The 25,797-nt window shown below is 40.6% G+C and overlaps 1 protein-coding gene across 2 annotated transcripts in view; it reads left to right on the top strand.

Annotated features, from left to right (window-relative positions):
- The window catches only part of MSH6 (MUTS homolog 6), a 197,637-nt gene that overhangs the window by 147,674 nt on the left and 24,166 nt on the right, over positions 1-25,797 (top strand). For both annotated transcript variants that reach the window (XM_089458271.1, XM_089458272.1), the window contains exon 15: positions 1,456-1,618. In XM_089458271.1, coding sequence (XP_089314397.1) covers positions 1,456-1,618 — 163 coding nt within the window. The remainder of the gene's footprint in view (positions 1-1,455; positions 1,619-25,797) is intronic.

Genomic DNA, 25,797 nt, shown 5'->3' with positions numbered 1-25,797 from the left:
ATGTATGAGATACCCTTGTTCAATATTAATAATCTAATTTTAAGGTCACAGCCTAGCCAGACACCAGGTTGATTTATCAGACCCCTTTCTTTATGAACAAGAGACTTTCTCCATGCGGCTATTTGACTGCTGATGTCTAAGGAGGTGTGCATACCCTATACTGTTCTGGATTTGGACCTGTACAAGCCATAGATGTATCAGTAGATATTTTTCTGCAAACTAAATGTTTCCAACTTCTTTTGAGTGTAGTGGTAGAATCTTGATTCAGAAATGTCACAAGTATAGCTGCCATAGCCTGAAATGGGTTGATTTTAACTCAGACAATACTTTCAGGAAGGCCTGGTCCCATTCTATTAGTACAAATATTGGTTAGTCCTATATTGTGTGAGCTAAGATTTGTTGCATTAGGATATATTTTTATTCTACCAACCATTGTTAGCTGACAAAAATGCCACAATATAATCTATCAGCCCTCAAATACCATTATTATTTGAAATCCATTGCGAATTCCTATTCCAAAGGGTAGATGGGTCAACATTGATAGAACACATGCTTTCATGTTTTTAGCTTGTTAATCATAATTAATTTGAGTATTTGACCAAGAGAACACAAAATTTACCCTACAATGACTTACAGTTCACAAATAAACAATATGCAACAATTTTTAGTTTCAAGATCTCGCCCTTTGTGTGTCTTTGGAGAGCATTTGTGCCTCTCCTTGACGTGCTACCTTGCATTGTTGGATGATTTCAATTTTGTGCCTTGATTCCTCTGCATTGGAACTTAAAAGTTACACCACAGTGGATGGAATTTTATACACTCCCACAATATCGTAGCATATCTTTTTGTATGATAACATTCAAGGCAATGAAAACTTTCCATAAATGACACTTCTCATCTCACTAAACTAACATTATCAGCGGATGCCAAACTAAGATCTTCATGTTTTTACTTATGGATCTATAGAGAATGGATGGTAGATGTCAAAGTATCTTCTGTAAGATTCTTCATTTGGCAATCTAACGATAATGTCGCCTAGTTAATGTCATTCTATAAAATCATTTGCAAGATGAAATATATATTGTTGGTATAAACTTATATATTCTTGTCATGCTGTTTTACTATTTTAGTTGATTGGTTTTTGATGACGGACTTGTCAGGAATTCACTTGAATATTTTAGATTTCTAAATCTCATGAAATTCAAATCTTCTAAATGATGGAATGGATTTATCTCCTTAAGACATTTTGTGGATCTGATTTATATACACGTTTAACTTTTGGCTATCCCAAATTGAATTCATTGCTTATAATATCTTTCCTTAATTCATTAAAGTCTTTGAAGACTTGCAGCATAAAAATTCTTATCAAAGATTGTTGCGTAACTGCAATTGTTTTTATTATGTGAAGTGAAACAAACTAATCGGCGCAATTTGTTTGTCCATTGGTTTAATTAGGGTTTTCGCAGGTTTTGGACACCAAAGATTAAACAACTATTACAAGACCTCGCTGATGCACAAGGACAACGAGAAGCATCCTTGAGAGGAATATTGCAAGGTTTGATTAGACAATTTTGCGAGCACCATAGCATATGGCATGGGATTGTTAATGTGGTTGCAGGTTTGTCTCAATTTCCCTATTTTTATATTCAAAAGTTTAATCAATCTTAAAAAATGAGGCAATTTTAATATAAAAATGAGTAGTTGGCTACAATTACCATTGTATAATCAATAGAGAGAAGTGTTTTCTGATGAAAAATGTTTTGATAGTTCCTTTAAAGAAAAGTATCATTGGTTAACTTAGGCTGATTATAATTGAATTAGAAGATGCTACTACTTATTGGTATTTCTTATAACAATGCATATTTCTTATACATATTTAAGATTTGATGGATGCATTTTATAGAATGAATTTCAACATTATTAAGAATTTAATCTTCAAACCTTTTTCACACTTTTCTACCTCTGATATATTCTTAGAGCACCATAGCATATGACATGGAATTGTTAATGTGGTTGCAGGTTTGTCTTGACTGCCCTATTTTTATATTCAAAAGTTTAATAAATTTTCAATAAGCTTTCGAGACAACTTTAATATGAAAATGAGTAGTTGCCTACAATTACAATTGTAGAGCCAAATAGAGAGAGGTATTTTTTTGATGAAATGTTTGATAGTTCCTTTAGAGCAATGTATCATTGGTTAACTTAGGATTATTATACTTGAATTATAGGATTCAACTAGTTATATGTAATCCTTATAACAATGCAAATTTCTTATCCATTTTTGAGATTTGATGGATGCATTTTATAGAATGAATTTCAACATTATTAAGAATTCAATCTTCAAACCTTTTCCCACTTTCCTACCTCTTGTATGTTTTTGGAGTACTTGATATAAAATTTATGAAATAGAAGATTCTTGTACATTTACATGATTTGTTACACTATTTTTTAGGTTAAATGATGTGCATTGTCATTTGCTTTGCATTTGATATATTCATATATATGTTGTGAATATTTAATAATAAACACAGAGGCACTTTTTAGTAGGTTGTTAGACATTATTTGCAGTGTTCCACGGGGACACGTCTCCCAGGGTCGGGTGCATGCACTCCTCGCACCCCATGCACCCGGGACAAGGGGACGTCTAGGGAAATGTTTCCCCACGTCCCCCTTTTGGGGAGACGCGGGGAGACACAGGGGAGGGTGTTTCCCCTGCGTGGGGGACGCGACTCCCCAAAAGGGGGACTCCTAGGCGTCTCCCCTCAATATGGGCTATGTGTCCCCTGTTAAATTTGCTTTTAGACCGATTTATGACAGGGAAAACCTAGCATTTGACCATATTTCCTTACTAATGCTATGCAATTCATGGTAATGTTAAATTCTTAAAGTAGAAGTGGCATTCTCCTTTATCTTTCATTTTCATCCTTTTACTTAAATTTTTAACATTACCATAAAATGACTCCGGATGTTTGAGAGTGGTTCCGACCTCATTGGATTTCATATGGAGAAAGTAGAATTTTAGATCTCACTCAAAATCCAGCAGACTTAACAATTTTTCAGGAATTCAGGATTCGATGGATTGTAATGTTTCCATTGCATTTTGTCATGTACAAGGGTATGGAATTAGTATTTATTCAAGAGCACCAAACCCTCTTTGTAATTTAGAGTGACTTTTAGACTCATCACTCCACTGTTTTTGAGATTTAGTTATATCAATTTACTATTCCAGTATTCAGATTTCAGTATCTATTATAGTCTATTTTGCTTAGTACTAATTAGATTCTAGAATGATGAATTCTAATTTTAAATCAATTTAGAATCTAGAATGATGAATGATGAATTTAGTTTTTAAATCAATGTAGATTCTAGAATGGTGAATAATGAATAATGAATATGGATTTGAGTATTTCATTATTGAATCTTGTGATCTATGGATGAATCATGTATGTATTAGTAAGGATGATGACTATGGATCATTGTATTTCATTATTTAATTCAATTATGTATGTATCATTGTATTTATGCTTTTATTATTGAATATGAATTTGATATATATATATATATATATATAGGAAAAAATATATATATACCCCGACGTCCCCCCGTCCCCCCTAAATTTCCCTAAAATTTGAGGGTACTCCCACACGTCCCCCTTGTGCGCCTCCCCGTATCGGAGTCTTGGTGGAACATTGATTATTTGTGAATATGTAACTAGCTTGTGGTGTAATTGGTAAGTTGTGTTGTCATGTTTTGAGTATTATTGAAGTTAATATATGATAGAATGTCAATTGAAAAAAATAGGGAAGTAATGAATAGAAAGATTGGAAAGACGTTTGCTGCAACAAATTGTGTTGCTATTTAATGAGAGGTGGAGAACGAATGCTCTTTTAGTTCCAAATGTGTTGGATTGGAGACTAAGATGAAGTTTATTATGAATCCTTGAACAATCATGGTGTAAGGATGATAATTTCTTCTTTTGGAAACTATGTCTTATATTTATAGGACAATATTTACAAATAACAATGCAGAAAGTGGAAGGGTATATATTGGACATCATAGTCTCTTCCTAAAATCTTCTAAGACTAAAATAAAATTAGAATAATCAGTTGGTTCCAAAGATGCATCTTTAATTAATAGAGTGCCCTTAGGTGGGAATTGTTGGCATACCTCATTCTTTTAATACCCAGTAGCTAATTCAATGAATTTTTTGAAGTGAAAGAAACTGAAACTGAACTTTCATATGCATTCACAAAATATACTTAGCATTCTAACCAAAAAATAGCACTGGAAATAAACTCTGAAGACGCAAGCACATTAAAAACATAAACACGAAAAATTTACCCAAGAAACCCCAATTGGGGAAAACCTGCAAACTAAGTCACCTGACACGTGGATTCATGATTCGACGGATACGGGGATTCGAGTGCCATACACGTTAGGATATATATATATATATATATATATTAATTTACCCAAGAAACCCCAATTGGGGAAAACCTGCAAACTAAGTCACCTGACACGTGGATTCGTGATTCGACGGATACAGGGATTCGAGTGCCATATACGTTAGGATATATATATATATATATATATATATTAAAAATTAGATATTTCTTACACAAATTCTCATTCATGATACAAATTCATTGATTTCAAACATAGATCTTCATCTAAATGTAAGTTTTACTGTTTACAAAGTAAGTTAGTAACATTATGCATAGTGATAGTATATACAAAATTCAAATACAATTGTAATTTGTGACATGTCACATAAATGATAAATCATAAATTTTGAATTCATAATACATATTCAATTCATCAATAATCCAATAGGAGAAAGACAAGATAGTAAGATAAAGATACTGACCACTGTAGTTTTCTCTTTAAGTCATCAAAATCAAAATGTGGTACATAGGTAGTGCAATGCCAATGGCAAATAGAAATAGAAAATACAAAACAAATACAAGCCTCAAGGCAGTAGGTAGCTCATGACTCATGAGACATCAATCCTCATAGTCCATCAAAATTAGCATCACTGTCCTCATCATCATGGTCAACACTCCTCTCCTCCACTGCATCCTTCTCCCCTGTATCCAAACTCATCTCTGCATTCGCTGGTCTGGAGGATGACCCGTCTATAGTATCACCATCATCAAATCTGACATGTTCTAGCATTGGATCATTGAGATCCATGTTGGTCAATGCCAACTTAACATTGTTGTCTAGACCCATATCATCAGGAAAGACATCCCACATCTCTGTCTTTCCCTTCAACCACTCTTCCCTCTGCTTGTAAATAAGACGAAGGTTGGTGTGCACATACACCATTGTCTTTGCCCTAGACTGCTCAAGCCTGCTCTTCTTAACATTATACAAATTCCCATATGTGCTCCAATTCCTCTCGCAACAAGAGGATGGAGTCACCTGAGAGAGGAGCCTCATGGCTAACTGCTGTAGAGAAGGGCTTGTTGCCCCATGATTTGCCCACCAAGAATAGGGCTTCTTAGCCCCCCTGTCTCTAATCATATCATATCCTGCAAATCGACTAGTGCCAGTGAAAAACTTTGCAAAGGAATCCTCCACCTCATCAAGCAATGCTCTATCCTAAAAAACCCGCCTGAATGCATCTTTCCTCCCCTGTGAGATTTCCCCATCCATGTGAGGTGGGAATTTGCGGGAAGGTCTACCATTCAACCACTCATGGTTGTAGTATTTTGGGTTCAATGAGCGAGGCAAACAATGTAAAGGTGTGCAATTCTTGTCCCATCTGCTGACAAAAATTATCTTGTATAGTGGTGAAGAAGGCCTCTGGTGATGTCTCATACTCGGGGCACTCACTCTGTAAAATAATGCTCTTCACAGACTCAATCATGTAATCCCATCCCTCATAAACCTCTCCTAGGATGGGTTGGTCTGTATCTGCAAATCGAAGCAAAGAAATGATAGGGTCCATGATCCGAATAAGTAGATTTACCCTCTCCCACCAAGCATCATCTAGCACCGTGTCCTTCACTCTTTTAGAGGCCTACTTGATCTGTCTTTCTCTAAAAAGACCAAAACTCTGAAATAACCATGGCCCCAAGAGCGGTCTTGACCTCCCTCAATCTCTTCAACATGATGAATGAAGAGGCAAACTGTGTATCCACAATCTTCAACAATGATAGACTCCTTGTAGATAGTGAGGGCATTTGTATGATTTTGTACAAAGTTACGGATATGCTGTGCATCTTCAATAATGTTACCAATCCAAAGCACATTAGAAGCAATGGATTCAATGCTAAGTTCAATGAATGGACAATGCAAGGTGTTCAAAACACTTGTGGATATTTAGCTTCCACAATCATGCCAACAACCTTGCAAACAGGTGCATTATCTGTAATGATTTTCACACAAGAATCAACACCTACATCTTCAATAACTTTAATAAACAACTCACCCATATATTGTGCATCCTTGTATTCTCCAAGTGTATCCACTGCTTTCAAGAAAACTGGATCATTCAAGGAAGACACCATGAAGTTGATGAGTGGGTGTCCTCCTGGATTTGTCCATCCATAAGAAACAATGCTAACCCCAGATGTTGGCCATGATGCTTTAATAGACTCAAGCATTTTTTGCACCTCGTCAACAATGTGAAAGTGAAATAAAATTGCAACAAAATCGCCTTTTTAAGGCCGCACAAGTGACTTTTTTTTTCCGGATTCGTGTCTGGAAATCGAGACACGTCGTGTCTTATTAGGACATAATCCAGTTTCGATCGTGTTCCAATCAGACACGACGTGTCCTGATTTCTGGATACGATTTGGCATGAATCGTGTCGGAATCGACAGATTTGCGACACATTGGCCATTTTGAACAAATCCGGTTTCGTAACCCGCAAAAGCGTGTGTTTTTTATTTTCTTTAGGAAATGCTCTTTCAAAAAATTACAAGGAGGGAGAACTTACCTTTACTCTTAGCAATCACTAAAAACCTATGTGCCTTCTTCACTTGTGTGTAGCTAGTTACCACTCAAACTAGCAGGGGACCTAAAGGGGTTCCTAAGAGGGCAACTACTAGGTTAAGGGCAACGGTGGAGGCTTAGCACACTGTCACCATAGCTAAGTCTCCTTGCTCTTTACGAACTTTCACTGATGGGAGGAGTCCTGATATTGTAGGGATCACTTGTAAAATATATGTCAATGGATAGGTGATAAGTGACCCTAAAAACCCTTTCCTATGGACCCCTTGCTCTTTAAGCAAGGGACTTGGTCCACCAGGGGTAAGGGGTGAGGATTGGAGGGTTGAGGGAGAAAGGATATGCCTATAAATGAGGTTCTCAATCCCCATAATCCTTGGGAAATTTGGATTCCCAAATGGTCCTTGACAAATAATCTTTATTGAGAAGTGGGACCACACGGGGCCAAGTGGACCTAGCTCAGGTGTGGTGATGGAATGCTGCAACCAATGATGTTCCTATCCTGGACAAGGTGAGGGGAAAGGACCAAACATGAATATTTACTTCAAAAGGTTGAATTAATTCTATTGAGGTCTAGCCTTGGGGATGCCTAGGCAAAATTACTTCTTAGAGCTAGGGCTTGGAATTCCTGGAGATTCCACCGTTAGAATTGCCTCAAATTTGGAGGAGAGGGAGGGGACCCACCAGTGCAATAGTGTATAGGAGATCGAAGTTTTTCCTTGGGTCAATTTCCTAGGAAATTGATGCCCTAGGTGACCTAATGGGGCTAGACCTGGGAAAAAAGGGGAAAATGGTAAAAGGAAGGTTAAAATGATCACCCCTTTAAGGGACTAGTGCCTAATTCACTTGGGGATATGGAGTCGAGGATGGTGATGAGTAAGAACTTGGTTTCTTGATCAAGGAGGCCCAAAAAGTCAAACCTCATTCGATGTTGAGAGAAAGAAAAGAATAGTGACCTTCAAGAATTTATACTTCAAAGCAAACAATGAAAGCTTATTGAGAGAAATAATCTCTAGGACATTTGATTCATATAACATTTGCCCATACATTAAATTAGCTAAAACATGATTAATTCCACATTTCGATATTCAACAACTGGCCCTAATTTTACGAGTATGCAACAACAAGAATAATAACGTCAAAATGCACTTACAATGTTATAGAGTATATCCAACCAACATTTCGTTCTCAAAACAAAGCTCTAAGACAAGATAAATAGTCCAAATCCACACGTCAAAATTCATCCATCTCTAAAAAATATCCTCTAAGGAAAAATGCGAAGTTCTCTATGATTAGAGAGATCCCAAATCAAGTGATGATACAAATGAGTGTATCTAACATCAATATATAGCCTGCTAAGGAGTTCGAATTAGCCTATGGGCCTACATAAGCCCCTAATGATAAAATAATGTGCAAATAAAACCCCTATTGGTGACAAGCCCACCAAACTAGTTCATACGTGTAAAAGTATGCCTCATAGGGGGCCAGATAACAATATGTGCATATCGTAGGGCCCTCCAAAGGTTCAATAATATCCTGAAGTGCCATATTGAGGAATAAATTCCTCGGAATATGATGGGCAAGGGGGTGACTCCTTGTTCTCCAAGTAGTAGACCTATGGTGCTCCCAATGGGTATGAGGGCACATAGATGACCCCATGGGTCTCCATATGAATCGGAGATCCTTTGCAAGGGTCCAAGTGGTGGAATGAATGCTTCCATGATATTGTACAAGTCCTGGGACACCTGTCCAGAGTGTGGGGCTCTTATGGGGGCTTGTTGGGCATAATGTACCAAGCATATCATCATCATCCCAAAAGTGGATCACTAGTAATCTCTGAGCATCCATGAAGATCCGTGGAGTGTTGTTTGTTGTTGTGGAGGCCAATGTCATTCTATGCACACCATACATGTGCCAATGTAGACCTATGGGGATAGGATCCCATATAGGGAGACCAAACCCAAATGGAAAGTGTAATCCTGCGTAAGATCCAATGCGTCCCCTAGGCTTCGATTACAACCAGTCATTAAAATAATCAGGTAAAAGATTGTACAAATCATGGATAACAACAAGGGCACTTCATAATGGCATGTCCTTCCGTAGTGGGCTTTGTCATGTGCTAGTGTCTCCAGGCTCCAAAGGGGGTTAGCCAAGTACCGTATTAGGTGGTTTCAACCCTTAAAGGGGATAATATGTCCAAGGTACATCCCTATAATGGGGATGGAAAGTGACAAATAAGCTAGATGGAATACAGAATGAGAGGGGCAGTCTTGGGCTACATATTGGGGCATAGGGGTAGCTAGATAAGGGGAAGCCCACACTTGGGTATGTAATGTATAGGAGGGAGCAATCGTGGTACATGAGGTTTCCTGACCTTGATTTTTCCACCCTTCTTTATATACCTTTTTCCTTTTATGAATTTTCTTTAATTAACTGCTTGGGGCTCAAAGGACGAGAGGATGATGTATGTGATATAACAATGATTACCCACCTTTAGGTAGGGTGGTTCATTGCTCTCCAGGGATTGGGACAATCATGGGTTCCTGAATGATAGAGGAGGCTCATCTAGTGCGCATGGAACCAAGGTGATGGCCATGGATTGGGGTAGAGCTCATGCAATGGATTTTGCACACGTGCTAATTATTTTGTCTCAACCATCTTTTGCATTTTGTGGTACAATTTCTTGTTAAATGTAGGCAATTATGCTTTTTCTCTTTCTTTTATCCGGTTCAACCTTCGGGGCATCATTCTAGGCTTGACCCAAGGTTGGGGCAAGGGGATAGGGAGGCTAGCCCTATGTGGACCTAGGATGGTAGAATAGACGAATGTGGTATAGTGAGTGGAAAGGGAGTAATATGTGCTGGTAAAGGAGCCGGACCACGCATCCAAAGTCGGAGTTTTCCAAGTAGTACCACCCTAGAACCAAATGGTCAGTATAGGAGATCCCGCAGGGCTAAGATCCAAGGGTAACAAACAAAAACACAAACTAGGCCCCGTCTTTCTGCCATATCCCCCCATCAATCCATACCTAGAAGTATCCATTATAAGTAAACCCAATACTCAATTACCAAATGACAAGACATACCTTTAGATTCGGGAGGCCCACCTTCAAATATACGATCAATACAGGTGGCATGAGCGATTTGGTCACTTAAACTATCGCTCCCTTCAGCATCTATGTAAAGAAAACATGGTGACAAGTCTTGCTATGGTATCTTGCAGAGATGGTGTTTGTTCCGGATGTGTACTCGGAAAACATCATCGGGACAGTTTTGAAAAACGTGCCTCTTGGCACGCCTCAACCCCTTTACAGCTTGTGCATAGTGATTTATGTGGTCCACTTCCAGTTGTTTCATTCTCTGGTTGCAAGTATTTCTTAACTTTCATTGATGATTTCTCCAGACGCACTTGGGTATACTTCTTAAAACTCAAGAGTGAAGTATTTAACACATTTTTGGCCTTCAAGGCCTTTGTTGAAAAACAATCTGGACGTCAAATTCTTAAGCTAAGATCTGATAATGGCGGAGAATATGTTAAAAACACATTCATCAACTTTTGCACTGAGAATGGAATTCAAATGCAACATACTGTTCCATATACTCCACAACAAAATGGTGTAGCGGAAAGGAAGAATCGCACCTTAAAGGAAATGGCTAATTGTATGCTACAATCTAAAGGACTTGGTCTTAGTTTTTAGGCAGAAGTAATTAACTGTGCAAATTACATAATAAATCGCACTCCTACTAAGGCTTTAAAGAATATCACTCGAGAAGAAGCATGGAGCTCAATCAAACTAGATGTAAGTCACTTTCGTGTTTTTGGAAGTGAAGCGTGGGCCCATATTCCAGATGAAAAGCATAAAGCTTTAGAACCTAAGAGTGAAAAATGTACTTTTGTTGGATATTCTGAAGATGTCAAAGGCTATAGTCTTATTCCATTTAAGTCCAAAAATGTTATCATTAGAAGAGATCTAAAATTTGATGAAAATATATCGGCTTGCGAGCCTAGTCCGACGGATGTGCCACCTCTCCCTATCTCTTCTACTTTTGAAAACATTTCTTCTTCAGATGATGAAAGTGAGGATGACAATCCTCCCCCACCATCTCAGGATCCTCCTTCAGCTCCTCAGCTTCCAAAATGGGTTCGTGCTACTCGAGATGTAGCAGGTGATCCTACAGATCAGCGACGCACACGTTCTCAGTTTGACAGAGCCTCTTCTTTATTGGCTCAAGCTCCAGTAAATTATGATCCTGACACCTTTGCAGAAGCTTCAGGCCATCCAGATTGGGAAGCAACTATGAATGAAGAATATCATTCATTATTGGCAAATGATACATGGGATCTTGTTCTTCTACCAAAGGGACGAAAACTTGTTAGATGCAAATGGGTTTACAGAACCAAGTATGGACCAGATGGGAAAGTTGATAAACATAAAGCTCGTCTTGTTGCTAAAGGTTTTTCACAGGTTGAAGGCATTGACTACACTGAAACCTTCTCTCCTGTTGCCAAAATGAACTCTATCCGCCTTGTTCTTTCCCTTGCTGCCTCGTTCAAATGGGAAGTCCATCAGATGCATGTTAAATCTGCCTTATTGCATGGGGACTTGAATGAAGAAATCTATAGGGAACAACCTATTGGCTTTATACAAACAGACTCCAACCTTGTATGTCGGCTTAAGAAATCCCTTTATGGTCTCAAGCAAGCTCCTCGAGCTTGGTACGCCAAAATGGATAACTTTCTTTTAGAATCTGGCTTCTCTAGGTGTCATTCTGACAATACTGTCTACACCAAGAAAGTGGGCAAGTCTCTTATCATTCTTGTTCTTTATGTTGATGATCTTATCCTGACTGGTAGTGATCCCAACCTTATAAACCATGTGAAGTCTAGCCTTAAAAGGAAGTTTGAAATGACAGACTTAGGACACTTACATTATTTTCTCGGTCTTCAAGTCTTGCAATCCAAGGAAGGTATTTCCCTTTCTCAGTCCAAGTATGCCTGTGATATTCTACGCCACTTTCACATGGAAGACTGTAAGCCAACCCCTTCTCCCTTTCAGTCTGGAGTCAAACTTTCAATCACTTGTACTTCTCCTGAAGTTGATGCTACCTTATACCGTCAACTTGTAGGAAAATTTTTGTATCTAACCCATACTCGTCCTGACCTTTCCTTTGCTGTTGGCCTTGTTGCTCGGTTTATGCAAAATCCACGTGAAAGTCATTGGAAAGCAGCTAAAAGAATACTTCGTTATGTTCGAGGTACAATTCAGTTTGGGATTCATTACAGTGTCGAAGCAGCTCCTCTATTGGTTGGTTTCACTGATTTTGATTGGGCTGGTGACCCTGATGATCGGAAGTCTACTGCCGGTTATGTGTTCACTCTTGGTTCAGGACCTATTACATGGGCTTGCAAGAAACAAGGTGCCATTTTTCTTTCATCAGTAGAAGCAGATTATCGTGGTGCCATAGAAGCTAGTAAGGAAGCCTTGTGGCTTCGTCAGATCTTGTCAGAGTTTGGCTTTCAGCAGTAGCATCCGACTACACTTTGGTGTGATAATCAAAGTGCCATTCAACTATGCAAAGATCCAGTCCAACATCAGCGCAACAAACACACTGAACTGCACATGCACTTCATTAGAAAGCTCATTCACGACCATGTTCTTGAAGTGCAATATTGTTCAATTGATCCAGGTGGATATTGGTGGCCACCTGCCAAGTCCACCTGGACCCCCACCATTGTCTTTCTCAGCATTTTCAGTTTCCTTGATTGTAGCACAACTTACTATTTTTAGCAGTTTTTCGGGTCCTGAACTTCCGGAGCCGTTTTGAGGCCCTAAACGACGTTTTTTGGGGAATCCGAGGGCAACATGGGTCCATGGAATGGATCGATGTTGCCCGTTCCAACAATGATAGTGCTCGGATAGATCTTTCTAATGAGCTATTGTACGCGTCAAACAGAGATCATATGCCAAAGTTACGACCCCGGGAAATTGATGTACCAATTTACCCCAAACGAGGCCCACAGTTTGGCGTTTCATCTCCTAGGGTTAGGTTTTGGAATGTTAAGGGTTTTTCCATTGTTTCTCAACATTAAATAGGCCTTCGAGTCTCATTGTAACACAGTTCAGAGGCATGTAGCCATCACATCTCTTCTCAGAGATAAGCTACCATCGCCCTAGTTGGTTTATTTCCATTTCTGGTTGTAAGCATATTTCAGTATTTTCCATTAATGAAATGAAGTATTATTTCCGCTGCATCTTTGTGTATATGGTTATCTCTGTAATTTGTTGCGTTCATGTTTAAATTCGGATCAGTGGTATTAGAGCGGTCTGCTTTTTCTCTGTTTTTCTTTGCATGTCCCCAACAAGGTCGGGATATAAGAAGTTAGGGCTTGAACTGGTTGAACCTTTGCAAGATCAGCCTCGCAAATCCCGACGGCCTCCCATGGCGGACGAGAAGAAAGACGAGGGGGCAGGAGATCCCATCAAAATCTTGCTCGAAGAAGCGCTCGAGCGACAACGGAACGCGATGATGGACAACTTTGCCCAGATCCTTCAACGGCTACCCAGAAGCGGCGCATCGGCTTCCAGCAGCTCCTCTGGAAATGCCACACCCTTTAAGGTACAAGTTAATTTTGAAATCCCCATATTCGAGGGTCAGATAGACGCCGATGCCGTAGATAAATGGTTAAATCTGCTAGAGGGTTATTTTTCTGTTCATGAATTTTCGAGTCGGGAAAAGATTGTTTTTGCTCTTCTCAAAGCAGCCCCCCACGTCAAGGACTGGTGGGAAACCTACTGCGAGCAGAAGGATGAAAGTACTGGCTCACTATTTTCAGCCGCACCCACCTGGGATTCGTTTCGGGATGCCATCAAGGAGCAGTACTACCCTGTCGGAAGCTATGAGGATGAATACATAAAGTGGACCACGCTGCGGCAGGGAAGGGACCAAGACGTGCCGGAGTTCACCAATCTTTTCCATACCCTTCGCACAAAGTTGGGTATCAAGGATTCAGAGCAACATTTGATACTCAAATACTGTGGCTGCTTGCACAAGTACATCCAGGAAGAAATACAATTCCTAAGCATCCCCTCGCTCGGCGCAGCATACCAATATGCCGTCAAGGTCGAGCAGAAGTTTAAACAAAAGAAGCGAGACTTTGGATCTGCGAATCCAAAGCAAGGGAAAGGTGCCCCTAAACCACAGAACAAAGGACAGAGCCAAGGCGGGACAGCCCAAGACAACCAGCCGAAGCTGCAAGCAAAGAACAATGCCGCGAAGCCGAGAAAGGACACTGGAAAATGGTGCGAGTTCCATAAGAGCTCCACTCACAACACGAGTGAGTGTCGGGCTAAGCAGTCACTGGTGGCTGAGCTAAAGGTTTCAGAATCAGATGCATGTTCCGACTCTGAGTCAGAACCCGATAAGGGGTATGAAAAAGGGAAGCAGATCATAGATACGGATCCCAGCGCCATTGTTGCTACCGCAAAGATCCAGAAAAATGAACCCGAAGATCCAGAGGAGGAGGAGCGTCTCTTCCACTCCCAGATGTGGGTAAAGGGCTCCCCGATACAGTTCATTGTTGATAGCGGGAGTCAAAAGAACCTCATTTCGACAGAGGTCGTGAAGCGGTTGGGCTTACCGACCACAGCACATCCACAACCATACACCATTGGGTGGCTTCACCAAGGGCGAGATCTTCGCGTGAGCCAGCAGTGTCGCCTTCCATACAACATCTAGCCCTTCACGGATGAGGTATTGTGTGACATTGCTCCCCTTGAAGTTTGTGATGTATTACTAGGACAACCATACTTGTGGAAGCGACATGCTGTGTATGAATCAAGTCCCCGTGCTGTTATTATTACATTGGGAAATAAGTTGTTCAGGATACCAGAGGTAGCACCACCTGCCGCTATCTCTTTGATTACTGCAAAACAATGCAGTAAGATCATTTCCAAAACCAGGAAATTTGTTTTCCTGATGATACGCCCTCAAGGGAAGAAGAAGACAGTGGCCACGGCCTCCAAACGGGGTCCCTCTGCACGACAGCTACAGATGGACAAGATTGTGGAGGAGTACGAAGACATCTTCACCTCCCCGGCAGGGGTTCCTCTGCACTGTCAAGTCAAGCACTCCATCGATTTGACCCCAGGTGCGCCGCTGCCCAATGGACCAATTTATCGGCGCTCCGTTCTGGAGAACAATGAAATCAAGAGGCAGATTTAGGAGCTCCTGCAGAAAGGTCACATCCGTCCGAGTTCATCGCCCTGTGGGAGCCCGATCGTGTTGGTACAGAAGAAGGATGGGACGTGGAGACTCTGTATTGACTATCGGGCGCTGAACAAGATCACTGTTCGTAATAGGTACTCGATCCCGCGGATTGATGACCTCCTAGACCAACTAAAGGGGGCGAAATATTTCAGCAAGATCGATCTGAAGTCAGGATATCACCAGGTACCAATCGAACCCTCAGATGTGTGGAAGACTGCCTTCAAATCCAAGGAGGGCCTCTTCGAATGGTTGGTCATGCCTTTCGGATTGACGAATGCTCCTGCAACCTTTATGAGGCTAATGGATGACATCTTGCGGCCATTCACCAACTCCTTTGTAGTAGTATACTTGGATGACATTCTGATCTTCAGCCAGAGTTGGGAAGAGCACCTCCACCACATCCGACAGGTTCTCCAAACACTGCGGCAACACAAGCTATGTGCCAATTTGGAGAAATGCACTTTTGGCATGACCGAGGTTCAGTATTTGGGATACATCATTGATGAACAAGGGGTGCATGTCGATCCAGCCAAGGTCCAAGTCATTCGGGATTGGCCCTCTCCAACCACTCTAACAGAGCTCCGCAGCTTTCTAGGTCTTGCCAACTTCTACCGCAGGTTTGTGCTGGGGTTTTCTCATATTTCTTGGCCCTTGAGTCAAGTCACCAAGGGAGGGGCGAAAGCAAAATTCTTTTGGTCTGAATCTCAACAGAAGGCATTCAGGGAGTTGAAGGATCGCCTCTGCATGGCACCAGTGCTCGCATTACCAGATTTAGAACAACCATTTGAGGTCGAGACAGATGCCTCTGACTATGCTATTGGGGCAGTCCTTACTCAACATGGACATCCAATGGCATATCACAGTGAAACGCTTTCAGACACAGTCCGGAAGTACCCCACTTATGATAAGGAGATGTATTCCATTGTACAGGCCTGCCGACAATGGAAGCATTACATTTTGGGGAAGGAAACGGTCATCCACACAGACCACCGACCCGTGCAGTTCATACAGACCCAAGGGAAATTGCAGAATGATCGCCATCAGAAGTGGTCTACATACTTGCAACAGTTTCACTTGAATATCAAGTATAAAAAGGGCAGCACCAATAATGTTGCAGATTGCCTCAGTCGACCACCGATCATGGTGCTGACCACCGTGCTCAACTCTTGTGGGCACGAGACTTCGGATTGGCCACTTCTCTACAAAAGCGACCCAGAATTCGGCCACACATACCAGACACTCTTGGAGGGTCGGCATGTTGCAGATTTTCACCTCCAGGATGCCCTATTATGCCACCTCGGTCACCTTTGTGTTCCTTCAAGCGAGCGTGCCAAGATGATTTGGGAAGCACACTACAGTCGGGCTGCTGGGCATTTCGGGGTTGAGAAAACAGTGGCAGTACTGCAAAATTATTTCTATTGGCCGAATCTTCGACAGGATGTTGGGAAGTACATCCGATCATGTACTGCCTGTGCCATTGCCAAACCGACCATTAAGAAGTAAGGCCTCTATACCCCGTTGCCTACCCCTAGTCGACCTTGGGAATCCATCTCCATGGATTACATGTCAGGCCTTCCTTCCACTAAGCATGGAAATGACTGTGTTTTTGTGGTCGTCGACAGGTTCTCGAAGATGGCCATTATGATGGCCTGCAAGAAGAATATCACAGCAGAAGCCACTTCTAAACTCTTCTTTGAACGAGTGTGGGTGCATTTTGGGATCCCACAGTCTATCATCTCAGATCGGGACAGTGGGTTTCTCAGCACATTTTGGTCCAGTCTCTGGTCAATGCTGGACACCAAACTCACGAAGTCCACAGCCTTCCATCCTCAAACTGATGGCCAGACAGAGGTTGTCAATAGGATGATTGTGCACATTCTGCGCATGTATAACTCAAAGCATCCACGCACATGGGACGAGAGCCTCCCCTATGTTCAGCACAGCTACAACCGAGCTCTTCACAGCTCCACTGGCCATAGCCCTTTTCAGGTGGGTTTGGGATTCCAGCCACTATGCCCCATTGATGTGGCCATGCCACTTGCAGCCACTCACATGAATTCAGCTCATGTCCAGACCGAAACAGATAAGGCCACCAGCTTCATTGAGCGCATCCAACATATTCGCCAGCAGGTCCATGACATTCTTGAGAAATCAAATGCCAAGTACAAGCAGTGACATGATCAACATCGGGTGCCACACAAGTTTCAGGTGGGCGACAAAGTCTGGTGGCATTTGCAAAAGGAACGCCTTACTGGAGCCTATCGGAAATTGAGACCACTCCGATATGGTCCTTACACCATTACTAAGGCTATGGGAGACAATGCATTTGAGCTCAGCATTCCCCCATTCCTTGGCCTGTACCCAGTGTTCAATGTGGACCGCCTTCGGCCATACTTTCCACCATTGCTAGACACATCCAACATTGCAGAACAACTCAAACCCACAGAATTAAATCCAGATTGCATGGAACAAGCTGCAACTGATCGAATCATGGACACATAGATCAAGAACACTCGCCAACAGAATATCCAACTGTATCGAGTTGTCAAAGCAGGCCAACTCCTTCAGCAGGGCAAGTGGCTCACCAGGGAACAAGTTCAACAGAAGTTTCCTCATCTCATGGAGGAGCTCAACGCAATGGGGACCATTGCTTCCTAAGGGGGGAGGAATGATCCAGGTGGATATTGGTGGCCACCTGCCAAGTCCACCTGGACCCCCACCATTGTCTTTCTCAGCATTTTCAGTTTCCTTGATTGTAGCACAACTTACTATTTTTAGCAGTTTTTCGGGTTTTGAACTTCCGGAGCCGTTTTGAGGCCCTAAACGACGTTTTTTGGGGAATCCGGGGGCAACATGGGTCCATGGTATGGACCATGTTTCTCGTTCCAACAATGATAGTGCTCGGATAGATCTTTCTAATGAGCTATTGTACGCGTCAAACAGAGATCATATGCCAAAGTTACGACCCCGGGAAATTGATGTACCAATTTACCCCAAACGGGGCCCACAGTTTGGCGTTTCATCTCCTAGGGTTAGGTTTTGGAATGTTAAGGGTTTTTCCATTGTTTCTCAACAATAAATAGGCCTTCGAGCCTCATTGTAACACAGTTCAGAGGCATGTAGCCATCACATCTCTTCTCAGAGATAAGCTACCATCGCCCTAGCTGGTTTATTTCCATTTCTGGTTGTAAGCATATTTCAGTATTTTCCATTAATGAAATGAAGTATTATTTCCGCTGCATCTTTGTGTATATGGTTATCTCTGTAATTTGTTGCGTTCCTGTTTAAATCCGGATCATCAACAGATGATCAAGTTGCAGACATCTTCACAAAGGCTCTCACAGAGGCGAAGTTCACTAAACTTCGATTTATGGTTGGAGTTCAGGAAGTTGTCACTAAGGGGGGATAGGCTCTAGTGCCTCCTTCCTTCTCCTATTGTGTCATATTTGTAAATCCTTCAATCCTATCCCAAGTTGTTCTTAAGGGGGGATGTTAGGATATTCCGACACATAGGAAATAGTTAAGTACAACTTGGTCTAGTATAGAGTTAGGTAAAGTGTTGGAATATCCTAACATCCCATGTATCATTTGCCAATAATGAATGATATTCTTCATTCATAGCTGCTTCCCAATCTGGATGGCCTAAATCTTCTGCAAAGGTGTCAGGATCATAATTTACTGGAGCTTGAGCCAGTAAAGAAGAGGCTCTGTCAAACTGAGAACGTGTGCATCGCTGATCTGTAGGATCACCGGCAAGATCACCTGCTGCATCTCGAGTAGCACGAACCCATTTTGGAAGTTGAGGAGCTGAAGGAGGATCCTGAGATGGTGGGGGAGGATTGTCATCCTCACTTTCATCATCTGAAGAAGAAATGTTTTCAAAAGTAGAAGAGATAGGGAGAGGTGGCACATCCGTCGGACTAGGCTCGCAGGCCGATATATTTTCATCAAATTTTAGATCTCTTCTAATGATAACATTTTTGGACTTAAATGGAATAAGTCTATAGCCTTTGATATCTTCAGAATATCCAACAAAAGTACATTTTTCACTCTTAGGTTCTAAAGCTTTATGCTTTTCATCTGGAATATGGGCCCACGCTTCACTTCCAAAAACACGAAAGTGACTTACATCTGGTTTGATTGAGCTCCATGCTTCTTCTCGAGTGATATTCTTTAAAGCCTTAGTAGGAGTGCGATTTATTATGTAATTTGCACAGTTAATTGCTTCTGCCCAAAATCTAAGACCAAGTCCTTTAGATTGTAGCATACAATTAGCCATTTCCTTTAAGGTGCGATTCTTCCTTTTAGCTACACCATTTTGTTGTGGAGTATATGGAACAATATGTTTCATTTGAATTCCATTCTCAGTGCAAAAGTTGATGAATGTGTTTTTAACATATTCTCCGCCATTATCAGAACTTAGCTTAAGAATTTGATGTCCAGATTGTTTTTCAACAAAGGCCTTGAAGGCCAAAAATGTGTTAAATACTTCACTCTTGAGTTTTAAGAAGTATACCCAAGTGCGTCTGGAGAAATCATCAATGAAAGTTAAGAAATACTTGCAGCCAGAGAATGAAACAACTGGAAGTGGACCACATAAATCGCTATGCACACGCTGTAAAGGGGCTGAGGCGTGCCAAGAGGCACGTTTGTCAAAACTGTCCCGATGATGTTTTCCGAGTACACTCCGGAACAAACACCATCTCTGCAAGATACCATAGCAAGACCTGTCACCATATTTTCTTTACATAGATGCTGAAGGGAGCGATAGTTTAAGTGACCAAATCGCTCATGCCAAAGTTTGCTCACTTCATCATTATGAGCAACAAATACTGAGGGAAGATTTGATGACCCAAAGTTGTGAAACTTATACAACCTTGTAGAATCATCAACAATGCCAGTAGCTAAAATCTGTTTAGGATCTCTTAGGTCCATGATTACAACATCATGAGGTGAAAATTCAACGATTTTACCTTCACCTGAATGAGTTATCTGATATACAGATAGAAGGTTGCAGGATAAGGTTGGAACGCATAATACATCATTAAATTGACCATTGTCTAGATGAACAGTTCCAGTCCCTACAACATTAAGAGATCTATCATCACCAACATATATATTTTTGGTGTTACAATCATTTAAAGAAGAAAACATGGCTTTGTTTTTGGCCATGTGATAAGAAGCTCCATAATCAATGAGCCACTCATGAGAATGAGAAGAAGAAGATACATTTAATGCATAACCAAACCAAGATGATTGACAACCACATGCAGAAAGTGCCATCCCTGAAGATGAAGTTGAAGATGAAGATTGCTCCAAATGGATGTTATGCTTCTTCATTGTTGCTTCCAAGGCTTCCATTTTCTTAAAGCATTTGGATTCTAAGTGGCCATCTCGATTACAAAAGTTGCAATGTCTATCAGTCTTCTTCCATTTGTTTTTATTTGTCTTATCATTTTGTTGAAATGATTTTTCATTTTGAGGCTGAGATTGCTTAGGACCCTTTTTTGGTTTAGGACCATTCTTTTTAGGATATGACTTCTTAGGGTTCTTTGAATTTGGTTGCTGCTGGGCGGCTAACGCTTTCTTGGAAGAATTTCCAAGATTAAGAAGACCAAGGTGTAAGAGTTTTTCTTGTTCTCTTATTAAAGAATCACAAAAAGAGTCAAAGGAAGGGGACTTGTAGTCTGTTCCTTGAGAAATGAAGGCTTCTCTTGTAGAATGGAAGGTGGAGACAAACACAGAGTAGGCTGGTCCCAAGTTAGTAAGAATGGAATAGATAAGGTTACTATCTTCTTTCTTAACCTTAACACCTTCCAAGAGATATCTAAGGGTCTTGAACTTGGACAAGAAATCTTCAATGCAAGAAAAAATATTAGGGTCCAATGTAAGCAACTCATTTTCAAGTTGATGGGCTCTAAGTTCATTTTTAATCCCAAAAACTTTATTGATTTGTTTCATTGCTTCATCAGGAGTATCAAGTTCTGCAATATGGAATCTAAGATCTAGAGAAATAGACATCCCTATCAATCCACGTGCTTGATCTTGCCTATTTTCCCATTTAGCAGCCTTATCTTCATCCTTCGGTTTCTTTTCTTGACTTGAGGCTATTCTGTAGAGACCTTTACTTCTAAATAAATCCTCAATGTAGGACAACCATTGGAAGTAGTTGGTGCTGTCAAGGGTAACTTGGTATTGACTTTCCATTTCAACGGAAACTGAAGCTAAAGATGCTGAAACTAAGTGTTCCAATGGATAGATCTCGAAAAATTAGGCTCGTTTAAAAAAACGGCTTCCGAATGAAGAAGTTATGGCTTTTTGAAAAAAAGTTGTTGAAGATGCCGACGAAGTGCGGGAATGTGCGGAAATGAAAAATCCGCCCTCACAAAAAGGAGATTTGAACCCAAGACCTCTACTCTCTTAAAATAGCTTTGAACCAATTGAGCTATACAAAAAATTTGAGAGAGAGAGAGAGGGGGGGGGGGGTTGATGCTTTGGGTTGCGTGCTTGCTTTGAGAAAGCTCTTTTTCCCTACAAAACAAAAAACACAAAACCCAACACGGACATGCAAATAAAACGAATCTTACGGCTCAAAGTTAGCTTTAGCCGAAAAACTAAATTATTTTCAAAAATGAAGTTGGTCAAGACTTGTCAGGGGCCAACCTTTCAAAGGTAGATTATTTCCTCCTTGATTTGCACCTAGGCTCAATAAATTTGGTTTTGAATGGCCAGCTCCAGGTACTCCAAATAATGAAGCAGCTGAAGTGCCAGATCTCTGACTTAGTACCGAGTTCATTTGGTTTTGATGTCTTGTGTGGCTACATGAAGTCGTTGGTTACGAACCTGAACCTGCTGAAGAGCAGCTACCATATTACTCGCTGTATTATGTAAAACTTGACCCGAAGGCTGCCTAGGTGTGGTTGCTGACTTCAGTATATTTGTTTGGTCTAGTAAACTTGGTTGATGATCAAGCTGGTCCACTCTGAAAGATTTTTCTTTTACACGAGAATTGGAATCTTCAACATCTAGCGTGTGCCCATGAGATCTTTGCCGATTTAGCATATCAGGAGTTACTGAGCCAAAAATGAAGCCCACAGGACGCTCACTCTGATTAGCAGCACCACAAATACGTTGCTCTTTTTTAGGTCCAATCAAGAAAGATAATTGTGATGTGCGAATATATGATCCAATAACCCCAAACGAATAAGGCGAGGCATCATAACTTGTCCGACTTGAGGAATATTCATTATGCATGTCTATCCTATGACTTGATTGAGGAGAACCTAGAATTGTACATGGAGGTAACACAAAAGATGAAAGAGAGTTCTGCATAAAACCACTAGAATGTGAAGCAGTGGAACCTTGAGAGGGACTTGCCGCTGCCAGAGTGTTAGCACTCGAGACCGAAAGAAGAACATGCCCAGTCTAAGTACTCTTATTCTTCCCAACAACCACCATTGTGTATGATGAAGGCACTTGTGAACTTTGAGAGATACATGCTATTTGAAGCCATAGAATCTCCAACTCCTAGTCTTCCCGATGCATTGATAGATCATGACAACAATGGAACAATTTGAATGGATACAACGAGAACGACAGGTCTAGGGCTTGCAGGTAACAACGAAGCAATTGATGGCCTTGATATGCCTTCATCATAATATTGAACATTATAATCATCTATTGCATCATCTTCTTTCGTTTCTTCACTGTCATGATCATCTTCCTTACTATCGATTTGCTTTCGACACGCTTTAACTTCCGCACATGGCTTTTCTTATCGCTGAAATACCTCTTGAATTTTATTAAACTGCTCAGCACAATCCGGACGTGAACGTAGTGGCACATTGTGCGGCGAACAACGTTCAAAGACCCACATGATTATATTGTGCGCCATGGCTTTGATACCACTGAAGCATCAAAACTCATAGCTTGTTGACTTAATGTAAATATATGCAAAGGTATTTTAAATAATATATGTCTATATATATATATGTCTATATATATATATATATATATATATATATATATGTACAAGTGATGCTGTTACAATGAGGACGCGCATATACATACCTAAGTAGGTGTCCTTTCGTGACTGGGCATGTCTTTTCACTTAACTTAATGACTATTTAACTTAATCAATATTTGATTATTTAATATTCTCATTTATTTTATTATTTACTTGTTATGAATTATATTCATAACAGAGATCAAGTCTTGGTATAGGAGGTGTTACCGCAAAGTCTAGAAACCTAATGCAAATCCTCTCTAGGCACAATTCTAGGTGTAGGGAAACAATGATATTAACCAACACTATCACCTCGATGGCCCTTCCCCTATTGTTTTGTGGTTGGATGCTATCCCCACAAGGGAGGCTTCCCCAATAAGACTTAAGAGGTTAGATTTCTAAGGAACCCTAAGCCAAATGGCTCTATAAGAAAGCATCTATTAGTTGCAATCATGACGTGGAAGAAACACTGCACTGCTATTAGAAACACCAAGAACATTTATCAATCTTTGTTCGATCGGTAAGTATCATAGTCGTTAGGCAGGCCATTACGATTGCTTATATCTTTCTTTTGGATAGAGCTTCAGGGACAATCAATATAGCAGGTGTGGATGATTATAAGCCCAACAACTAGAACGAGGTCCGCAGCTTCTCATCCCAACAATAACAACAAGTGTAAATAGGAGGAAGACAACCCGACTATTTGTTTCTAACATTTGTCCAACCATTTGATATAATGGATACCATGCAATCCCTCCACTCATTTGTAAATTGTGTCAAAGCTGTATAAATGTTTTCTTTTTTCTCTATATAATGACAAAGTTCTAGCTTTCTCATTGTTGAGGCTCTTGTATCCCTATGGGGCTTCATTGATGGTATTAACCAAACAATAGGGGGAGCGAAGCACATTGAATGGTATACCACAATCACAATCATTTCATCTTTTCAAAACATTGCATATCTCCTATTGAAAACAATTGATGATGTTGGTCCTACCAATGTGGTTCAAGTAATCACCAATAATGCAACAAATTGTAAGGGAGCAAGAAAAATCATTGAGAGACTCATCAACACATCTTTTGGTTCGAGCGCTTGGTGCGCACATTGAACCTTTTGATGCATGATATTGTCAAGCATAAGGAATGCGGATGGATTAATCAACTATACAAGAAAGGAAAACAACTCATTAAATCTATCATAGGACATACAAGTGTTAATTAATTTTATGGCACTTACTCCAAGTTGCAGTTGCTTAAGATTGAAAAAACTAGATTGCAAGCTATTACCTCACCTTTAGGCACCTATTGAAGGTGCGACAAGCTTTGGTTGCTATGGTGATGAGTGATTCACAGGATGACATAAACACTGATAATGATGGTGCTAATGTAATGAAGGACACTTCTTGATAGTCACTTTTGACCATAAGTCAGATATGTTTTGCAATTCACATAGCCAATTTATCACATGATCAAATTTGTATATTTAGATCGACCAATAATTGGGAAGGTGTATGAGCAAATGGATAGCATGTTGGGGAAAATTAAAAACATTTTTGAGCCTAGAAATGTCAATTTGTATAATTATATTCTTGTAGGGGTGGAAAAATGATGGGAAATGCTATGAATAACACTACATGGCTTAGCATATGTTCTTACACCTAAATACTATCATGTATTGTGGCTTTCATCACCAACACCTGGTGGGGGGACCAAAAGAAAACCACACCAGAATCCGAAGGTTTAGGTTGGTTATATGAAAGCATTAGATAAATTGTTCCCTAATGAGGAGTGTGACACCATACAAAGACAATTGAGAAAAGGTCATTTGCATTGGTGCCTCTGGAACCAACCGTGCAATCAAAGATCAAGGAAATGTCTTCTCTCTAGTGGTGGAACATGCATGGTAGTGCTACTCCACATCTACAATGTTTGGAAATATGGGTGCTCTCACGTGTGGTGAACATTTCTTTTGTAGAGAGGTGTTGGAGCACTGATAGTTCCAACCATAGTGTCAAAAGAAACAAGTTGAATGTAAACCGAGTAGAGAGCTTGGTTTATGTTCATGAAAACTTGCGATTGTTGTCCCATCACTGTGAGGAGGCAAAGACAAATAAAGACTTGATGGTTTGGGACAAAATTCTAGAAGAGGATAATTTGGAGGATGGAGTGTTGTATTTAGAGCAATTGGAGGATGGTCTTATCGAGGATGATGATGATGATTGTGTTATGATGCCACTCCATCTAGTGCCATGTTCCCCATGTCCAAGACTTCAATAACAATAGGGGCTTCATCTCCAGTTCCACAACCACCATTTTTTCACTAACATCACATGGAGGCCTAGGTAGAAGTCGTGGTAGTGTAAGGAGAAGAGATTAGTAGATAGATTCACTACTTCATTTTTCATAACATACAGATCATAAATTAGACTTTAGGGTTATGAATTTGGACTTTTTAGTCTTCCTAGTTCAGTATATAGATGGCCTACTTTGTAAGCATTTCTATTTGGTCATGTTGACAATTGCTCTAAGTTGCAGGAAACGTTGGAGAGGGGTCTGTTTTCGGCCGGAA

This window comes from Pinus tabuliformis, chromosome 7 (genome assembly GCF_031772625.1).
Source record: "Pinus tabuliformis cultivar Carrire ecotype Pingquan chromosome 7, CPIR1, whole genome shotgun sequence".
Taxonomy (NCBI): Eukaryota; Viridiplantae; Streptophyta; class Pinopsida; order Pinales; family Pinaceae; genus Pinus; species Pinus tabuliformis.
The sequence above is the reverse complement of the archived record's forward strand: the minus strand, read 5'-3'. Positions and strand labels throughout refer to the sequence as shown.